Source organism: Pieris brassicae, chromosome 5 (assembly GCF_905147105.1).
Source record: "Pieris brassicae chromosome 5, ilPieBrab1.1, whole genome shotgun sequence".
NCBI classification, from domain to species: domain Eukaryota; kingdom Metazoa; phylum Arthropoda; class Insecta; order Lepidoptera; family Pieridae; genus Pieris; species Pieris brassicae.
In genome coordinates this window covers 14,528,465-14,537,792 of record NC_059669.1, presented here as the reverse complement: position 1 = coordinate 14,537,792, position 9,328 = coordinate 14,528,465, and the positions used below count along the sequence as shown (strand labels likewise).

At 31.7% G+C, this 9,328-nt stretch overlaps 1 protein-coding gene across 1 annotated transcript; it reads left to right on the top strand.

Moving 5' to 3' along the window:
• The first annotated feature begins 3,854 nt into the window (after positions 1-3,854).
• LOC123710232 (L-asparaginase-like) lies at positions 3,855-9,205 on the top strand. The gene is made up of 9 exons (XM_045662005.1): positions 3,855-4,012; positions 4,302-4,424; positions 5,998-6,110; positions 6,414-6,539; positions 6,798-6,922; positions 7,154-7,386; positions 8,036-8,196; positions 8,561-8,674; positions 9,107-9,205. The coding sequence occupies exons 1-9, from the start codon at positions 3,940-3,942 to the stop codon at positions 9,158-9,160; spliced, it is 1,122 nt and encodes a 373-aa protein (XP_045517961.1). The 5' UTR covers positions 3,855-3,939; the 3' UTR covers positions 9,161-9,205.
• The last annotated feature ends 123 nt before the right edge of the window (positions 9,206-9,328 follow it).

The window sequence follows — 9,328 nt, the reverse complement described above, 5'->3', positions numbered from 1 at the left end:
ACCCAACAAGCAAGTACAAGCAGTATATTTTTAGCTCGAAGGTATTCCTTGTCAAACTTTTCTTTTATTCGAGCAAATATTCATGGCGCACATAGTAATTAGCCGTTAGCAGTTATTGCTCTTTAGAATTTGATTTTAAAAAGGAAATTGTCGCAACTACAGGTAAACCGTGCTAAAACTAACACGGAGAAGTGCAATAAAAAAAGAAGCAAAAGTGATAATATACAATTTAATATAATAAATAATAAGTGTGAACAACAACTTATAAAAAGCCTTTTTTTAATTTGAATGTTTGTAATATTCCTCAAAGTTTAAGTCGTAAAATTATCGAAATAAATAAATAAAATTACACTATTGACGAATTCGCAAGAAGCGACAACTCAAGAACACCGTAGTCACGCTGATGAGGCTATTTATCATCAACAATATTTATATTTAATACATAATGATAACACTATCTCATATTATATAATAATTTATTAGGAAGAATATGATACAAAAATGTGATGGTGGTACAATCTTCGCATATTCTGCCGCACATTATAGTGTTCAAATTTATCTTAAAAGGTAGAATAGAAGTTACAATTACATTATGAGTTAATTCTCGTTAGTTAATTGTCATATTATTTTATCACTAAATCATCACGTTATTAAAATACATTATTACATTATCAAAATCGTGTTAATTATAATGTTTCGCGCAAATCATTATTAATAGCAAAATACATTTTTTCCAAAAGTTAATTTCCATTAAGTCGATTTTTAAAAACACTCGTAGGAAGAGCTTAGAATGTTTTTTGTTAATTATATACCTCGATTGTCATGCAAAAGTTGTTTTCCTATACAAGTCCTAATTTAAAATATATATGTTTTTGTGAACGAATAAGGGTATTTCTGATTTCTATAGGGAAGAGATAAAATACGGTACGGTACAAAGGTACGGTAAGGTAAGGTACATCTCTCTAGATGCTCCACAAATTGCTCTAAAATAATTTTTTTGAGCCTTATTATTTATTTCCACTAAATTTCCCCAACCTATAATTCAATATCTAGAGCAGTGTTGGCCTAGTAGATTCAGTATGCGACTCTAATCCCTGAGGTCGTAGGTTCGAGCCCCGGCTGTGCACCAACGGACTTTCTTTCTATGTGCGCATTTAAGATTCCCTCGAGCTTGCTTAGACCTAAAAAGTTGACGGCGTGCGTCAGGCACAGAGGGCTGATCACTTACTTGCCTAATAGATTAACTAATGATCATGAAATAAATACAGAAATCTGAAGCCAAGACCTAAAGAGGTTGGAGTGCCATTGTTTTCATTTATATTTTTATAATTCCATATCTAAGTATGGATGAATGCAGCTAAAACCGTATCATGGTTAACAGTTTCCCGTAGTCGTTTTAACACATAAATGGAGTTGTCTTGTTTATTCTGTAATTTTTCAATGTGCTCTCCAATTACAAAATTTATCCAGTGTTAAGTGTTAAAAATTATTGGATTAACAAAGGATCATGAAACAAATACAGAAATGTGAGGCTCAGACCTAAATTGGTTGTAGTACGACTGATTTATTTTTAAGTGTTATTTTTTTTGTGATTTAGAGGGATTAGAATTTTGGATTTTGCCATATTATTTGTTTTATTTCTAGTAGGCTGTGAGGTAAAATAGTCATAATTTTTTTGTTTTCCTAGTATAAAGTTTAAAAAATAGTGCCACTTTACATGAACTACAATCATCATACAATCATACAATCAATTATAATGGCTAATAAGTAATATTATGTTGAATAATTTTCTACAATACTAGTGAATAGCTTAAACTAAGTTAATGCTAATTACCTAGGTTGCATATTTTATGTGGTGATTCATGTCTTTTATTATCGATATTTTTTGCATCTAATTCTGTATAAAATGTCAAGTCACGTATGTGTTGATTGATTTTTGCGCAATTTATGTATGTGTGTTTATTTAAAGGATATTTTAGGTATAAGGTTTTTCGTATACAAGATTTTTTACGCTGTGGCAACTATGTTTGAATGGATATTTAATTTTACGATTGGAAAACATAAATTATAAAATAAAGTCATTGTATCATAGAAGCTGTCGAATGCTTCGTTTGTTGTGTGGGAGATGTATACGTTCTCTCGGCTGTATATAAACCTTGAAATATCTTTAAAATTTTCGTTTATTTTCGATTGGGATTGTGCGTTATCATGGTCTAAAAGTGCTAAGTAATAGTAGATAGAATAATAAGAGGTTTCATTGTGTGTCATCTATGTTACTTTTTATTAAGTCTAAGCAGGAGTTTTATATTATTTTGTAAATTATTATTTTGAAGGATAGAGAAGAAGTTCGAGAGAACTTTGATTATTTCTATTATTGGATATTTCTTGTTCCAGTCTCCACATAATATTAGTTTTTTGTTGCGTTTCCTGCATATATTACTTAAAAGTTGTTTTAAATTATAGAAAAAAGTTGTTACATCCAAGATCGTACATATTCGTAGCTAGTACTGTCCGGTATATACATATTTTTATTAAGTTGTATTTACTTATTTCAACACCACAATATTGGAATTGGAGAGGTATTGGTAAGCTAGAGTAGTCTTCCCTTGTATTTTAAATTGTTTTTATTAAGACCGTGCGTCTTATATTCGTCGAAGACCGTCGTAGGGCTTTGACTTTGAATTAATTTCCGTGTTTATCACATAAGTTTTGTTTTTATTGTCCTTCAAGTGGCGTATTTTTAAGTAGTGGCAATATTTATAGTAAGATATGGATTCTAGATGAAACTTAATTAATTTTACATTTAAATGAATATATTGTATATTCTTTATAAACACCTTTTGCACTTTTATAAACACAATTGTAAGATGAAGATAAAAGAAGGTTTATCGTTTGCACATATTATTAATATTATAAACTCTTTGGGATTAATAATGGACGTATAAATTTCACTAATGTAACTACTTAACGTGCACTCATTGCTTGAGGCTAATACACGAAGTAGTATTGTAATAGTCATTTTTCATGTTTATTTTTATTTTATTAACTTGTGTCAGGCCACAAGTTGTTAATGCCCAAATATTATTATTTTGGGTTGATTTTCTATTGTTTGACGATTAAAGTCATGACATCGTTTTGTAAAATATCTTTTGTTGTCTCCTTGATATTGATTGTGGTTTTCAGTATTTGGTGAAATTTCTTTTATAATACGCTTAGTCTGTACGTAGAAGGGCAGAAACTACAGGCAAATTATATTTTTTCTGCCGCAAGCTTTAATTCGACTTCTTCTATTTAATTCATCTTTCAGAAGATCAGTATCATTGCAGCTATTTATATATATGTCCAAAAAGCATCGTTTATTAGCTATAGATGTTATCTGTTTTCCGAAATCTGTTGTTGTACTTTGAAGTCTTATCTTGCGCGTTATAATATTAGTGCTAGGCTCATTGGACGTAATAACTTGTAGTATTTTTACAATAATAATGATGAGATCAGAGTACAAATTAATAATGCCAGATCACGGTATTACTTTCGTTTTAATCAATACATTTTTGTAGTTTTGTTTTGAATCACGATTATTTGCCTTTTTGTATCTGAATTTTTGTATCAGAATGTACTCACAAAGATATGTTTTCTTTGTTATATAAAACACAGTTTATTAGTTTAAGTATACATCCATGTTTACTAAGCACATCTCATTAGCACATTCCCTACCATACGCTATTACGCAATACAATAACAAAATGAAATATCATGCAAATTATATCGTGTTTATGTATTCCTCAATAAAGCGTAGATACGCTCCATCCGATAAGCAACTGATAAGCATTCAGTGAGTTAACACATCTGATATTTAAGTAACTGGGGCATTATATCATTACTAGTTTGACAGCTGAGTCGCGCGAAACACGTTGTCGTTGTAATTTAAGAGAAATAAACATGGTTCAAGAAAGAAGAGTATTGGTTATTTACACTGGTGGTACTTTTGGAATGTTAAAGAATGAAAAAGGCGGTGAGTGTTTTTCAATGAATGAATTTATTTTATTTTTGCTCTCAAATAATACATGTTAAAATGAGTAGAATCAAATACTTATGAAAATATGTTATGCAAAACACGTGTGAACATGTAAACTTGAAGAAGGTGTTTCGTTAATTATTTAATACAGTTATTTCTATATGTTTATACTACGCAGATCAAAAGCTTCATAATAAAAAGGGGGTTCAAATTATTTTTTGATTAATTAAAATAGGTTAGCATAAACAAAATCCGCACGTATATTTATTCAATTGAAATATTTCAGTACTGGTTCCACAGAAGAACATTGAAAATAGAGTTATTAGAAAACTAACCCAGCTACACGACAATGAATATTGGGAGAAAAATCTCGCTAAAACAGACAAACAAGACTACCTTGTATTACCAGGTAATTAATTTCTATAAATAACTAAAGTAAGTTGTTAACTATAATATCATCCATCACATTATCGAGAAAAATGTTGAGTAGCATCCGGTGCAGTTCTATGAATTTCTTCGCGTGTTGTAATTCATAATGTTGGATTTCGACATACGAGAGTAATAATTGCTAAGCCTTGTTTCTGAATCTTACTCATAGAGACCCAAGTCTCAGACCCAGTAAATAAAATTATGGAAAACCTGTCTGTGCAAAAGTAACTAACATATGAATACATATTTCGATATGAAAACTACTTTCTTGGGTACTTAATGGTTGTTAACTATGATTTCGGTTGATTAACGTCTTCATTCCATGCGTGTCGTGTTCATTTTAACTATCACCTCTGGGTTCTCATAGCTTGATAGCAGTTTAATTTGGGATGCATAGTCCCCTAATAGCTACTTATAATACCATATCTACAAACTTAAAGAAACCCCCAGATACATCGTTCGCATCCAAGCAAATTATATGCTATCGAGCTGTCAAAAACTGGTATAAAAATTTATCGAGTACCAGGAGTTAATAAATTGTAGTCTTACAATAAAAAGCTATTGTCTTTCGTAGCTATGTGGATGTTTAGAGAATCGAATAAACAAATGAACAACGCTAGCTATCTCGACGTTTGTAATTTCGATATTGTTCTCTCAATCAGCGTTGCCCTATTAGGATTGCGGTACAACATTAACATCTAAATTCTAATTGGCCACAAAGATTTTTTCATTCTGAAGGTCTTGTCTGCTGCCCTGCTAGTGATATCTCTCCAGTTTGTGCGGTCTATAGCTTTCCTTAGCGCAACTGTTGTAGGGAGACCCGTGAGAATCACAAACGTTTAGTGAGTAACAAAAGTTGGAGATTTCCTTCTCAATCGCATATCCTTACATTCGTTTAAATGATTGCCTACAAATGAAGTCCGAATTGACGACTAACGATGACTTTACATTTAAAGCTCGATAACATTTAAAATTTTGTCTAATACTTATTTTTATTTCAATCTTCACTAATTATACAACAATGTGTATTAATAGTTATAGTTTCATAATTATTAATTGATTTTCACTTGTACAAGAATCCAACGAAGTTTTTTTGGTTACAAATCAATAGACGTATGAAAAAACGTCTACACATCTAACTGGCTTACTTATTTGCCTGGCAATGACTGAGCACTTTTTAAAAATATATTTAACCTTGGTATTAACATCATTTTATCGGTAAATGGTTGAATAAATTATATAATAATTTATTATATAATAGATCTAGTTTGAATAAATTTGAATACATGAAACAAGTAAAACATGATTATGATTAGAATTTATATCTCGTAAGGCCCTGTGACCTGTGTCACTCGCCTAGGTAATGTGATGGTAATGATATTTTCATAATCCTTATAAAATGTTTATAAGAACCAACATCAGATAACTGATGCGATTGAATTACTTAATGGATGGATAATCTACGTAATTCTTTCTAATCTTTTCTATTAAAAGTTAAGCATGTGAGGAAGTTTATAATAAAACGATTTTGCTAATTCTACGATAATTTTTAGACGGTAAAGACACAGATCAGAAGATTCTTTACAAGATCTTAGAATATGAAGAGCTGAAAGATTCATCAGACTTTACGACAGACGACTGGATCACTATGGCTAGGGATATTAAGGTAACATTAACGTTTTTAATTTATTATATGCTTCATATTTTAATATCATTGTCATATTTTAAGAATATATCTCGTAAAGTTTTTTTTTTCAAATTCAAGTACGTCAAAAACATCGGTTACTTACATTGAAACAAGAGTTTAATGCTTTTAAAAATATTCAATTAATGCCTCGTTGTTTTTCCATTATTAAGAGCCTGATCGAGACGAATGGCGATGGGCGATGGTGAAGCACTGTGGGCCTAGGGAATAAAATACCCTTAGTCAAGTAAAACTGTGTGACATAGAACATTATTTATTTTTCAGAAATACTACCACGATTACGACGGATTTGTAGTCCTTCATGGTACTGACACCACAGCGTATGGTGCATCAATTCTCTCCTTTATGTTAGAATCTGTTGGAAAAACCGTTGTTCTTACCGGAGCTCAGGTAAAAACTATGCATCTATATTTAACATATAATTAGCCAATAGAGTAGCAACATATGGGCTACAGTGAAATTCAAATACAAGAATAACTAAATGTCAGCAAGATCTCTTCTTAGATAACACTTGGAGATTGTAAAAATATATGCCTATATATTATTGTGTCAATATTTAATTAGAGTAGTGTATTGTCAAACCAGACAATAAAGTACTCTAATTAAGTTTCGCAAAAACCAAAAATAAGTTTTTTTTTATTTAATTAGGTCCCAATTTTCCAACCACGAAGTGATGGTAACAACAACATCTTATGTGCTATACTTATTGCTGCTACACAGTACATCCCAGAAGTAACAGTTTTCTTTGGAGCCAAGTTGTTCAGAGGAACCAGGTAATTCTAATAATCAAGCATTACCACATAATTTTTTCATAATTTCATAAGTCTCTAAGCTCAAGCCTGTCTACAAAATTTTTCTTTACTTTTCTTTTACGATTTAGTAAATTTCCGAATCTTTTTCTTTCATTCGCTCTGCTAGTACACGTATCGTATCGTAGTGCAATATAATATAGATAATGACGTTACATATCAACTCCAAGAATTATGACATATCTTTTTTTTTAGAGTCAAGAAAGTCTCCAATACAAAGATCTACGCTTTCGACACACCGAATTTCCCTCCTCTATTAGAAGCCAAAACAACTATTGATGTAGACCCTAAAATGCTTATCCATCCTCGTGGATCTGTACCAAATGACTGTATCTTACACGACAAGCTCTGCACTGACGTCTATATATTAAAAGTAACTCCAACCATCACTGCAGATATTATTAGGAGAGTGTTTGAAGGAATGAAAGGTATCAAAAATCAGTTTATTGTTATATATTAAATACAATGATGATTTAAAGTAATTGAAACTGTTAATTCTAATAGGTGACTCGGTTAGTACCTTACCCGGTTCTAGTTTTAAAGCGAAATTTAAGCTTTAAGGAAAAATTTACTTTTCTTTATTATGCGCATTTTACTCGAACGGTAAAAGAAAACATCGTCAGGAAGGCTTGCGTTAGACACAAATACGTTATTTTTTTGGAAGGCATAGAACTACTTGAAATAGATTCCAATTTTTTGTTCAGGTTTTTCTTAATAATCCGTAAATATATCTTCCTGTACAAATGCCAGGAGGAAAATTTCTTGTCTCCCACTTACCGGAAAATTATGGTCGGAAAGAAACTTTGATGACAGCTCTATACACCCATAATTTGTATGAATATGTGAGATGGAGCTGAGTGGCGTGACCTTTAAGATTAAAAATTGACCAGATTGATAAGCTCGAATCCTCGAAATTCTTTATCTCTGACGGATAAAGCATTCTTCTGTCGGAACTTTCAATTAGTTCCTCCGGTGAGACTAGGAAAAGGCTCTCTCCTTATTATACTTTCAATAGAAACTATAAGTGTTTAAAAGCCCCAATCAATATCATAATTTTTAACAAAATTGCTTTTTTAGGTGTGGTCTTAGAGACATACGGTAATGGAAACATCCCAATTAAACGCAAAGAGATCTACAGAGAGATTGAGAGAGCTGTCAAAAACCAGGTTTTGGTGGTCAATGTGACGCAGTGCGTTAATGGAATGGTTCATGGGAAGCCGTTGTATGAAACCGGACTTGTAAGTTCACCATTCGAAACTGTCAAATTGTAACTACTATACGTATATATTTAACAATATGAAGTAACATTTATCTACAATATGTTTATGAAACATTAAGGCGCCTATATTTTGATTTTATTATCAAACCGGATATTACCTAGGTACAAAAAAAACCGAGTTGAAGAATTCTTGGGTTTCACACTACAAGACTTTAAGTAGATAGTAGGCCAACTGTAGATCCCGTCTTGTTTCTCACTAGACAAATAATGTTGGATACATTAAGGTGTATATACACAAGTGACTCCGCTTGCGATCATCTTAACAAAATGTTAAGGCAAATAAACTAACAGTTAGTAATGGCTCCTATAAAATTTATTTTCAGCTGTTAATAGAGTGCGGCGTGGTCCCAGCATTCGACATGACATCGGAGGCAGCACTTGCCAAGCTGTCTTACGTTCTCAGCAAGACTGAACTTAATTACCAACAACAGATCGAGGTAGTTATAAAAACTGTTTAGAAAAATTACATACTTGATAATTCATAAGAGTATCTTAGTTATGTTGATCAGTTTTAGTTCCTCATACGAACTTGGGCTTTATGTCAGTGTAGTGGAAACATAAACTGCACGCAGTTAACACGTGCTCGTAGAGAAAGAAAACATCGTGAGGAAATTAGCCAAAAAGACTTTTCTATAAAGGCAAGTGCACAAGTCTTGAAAAGTAAATAAGAAAACACAATGAAACTGGCTCTGTCACCTTTCCGGTATGATAAGTGTCAGGGTAACTCAGACAAGGCTCCCGTACGTCAATATGTCAATACCAATGTATTGACACATCAGTCAATCTTTGCGTCAACACTTTATTCTGTGTCACCTGGACACTGGACAAAAAACTTAATTATAGCTATTTTAAAATTGTTTCTTTTCTAGCTTATGAAGACCAACATTCGTGGCGAGCTTCAGAATCCCCATCTCAACGCATAGTGAATTATGAAGAAATCGTATTAACAAATAAATTATTTAAGTTTGTCATCGTGTTTCATTATCAGTACCTCCCATTTAAAAAATTTAACTTTTAAATCTTTATATAAAATTTTCTGTATGTTTGTTTGTAAATAAACTGCTAAACGGGCCGTTATTTATGAAATTTTG

What these genes read in the sequence shown, in the direction of transcription:
- LOC123710232 (XM_045662005.1), top strand. Translation starts at nt 3,940, where the DNA reads ATGGTTCAAGAAAGAAGAGTATTGGTTATTTACACTGGTGGTACTTTT. An exon ending in AGTGTTTGAAGGAATGAAAG is followed by an intron (nt 7,387 to 8,035) that starts GTATCAAAAATC and finishes TTGCTTTTTTAG; the next exon opens with GTGTGGTCTTAGAGACATAC. An exon ending in CGTTGTATGAAACCGGACTT is followed by an intron (nt 8,197 to 8,560) that starts GTAAGTTCACCA and finishes ATTTATTTTCAG; the next exon opens with CTGTTAATAGAGTGCGGCGT.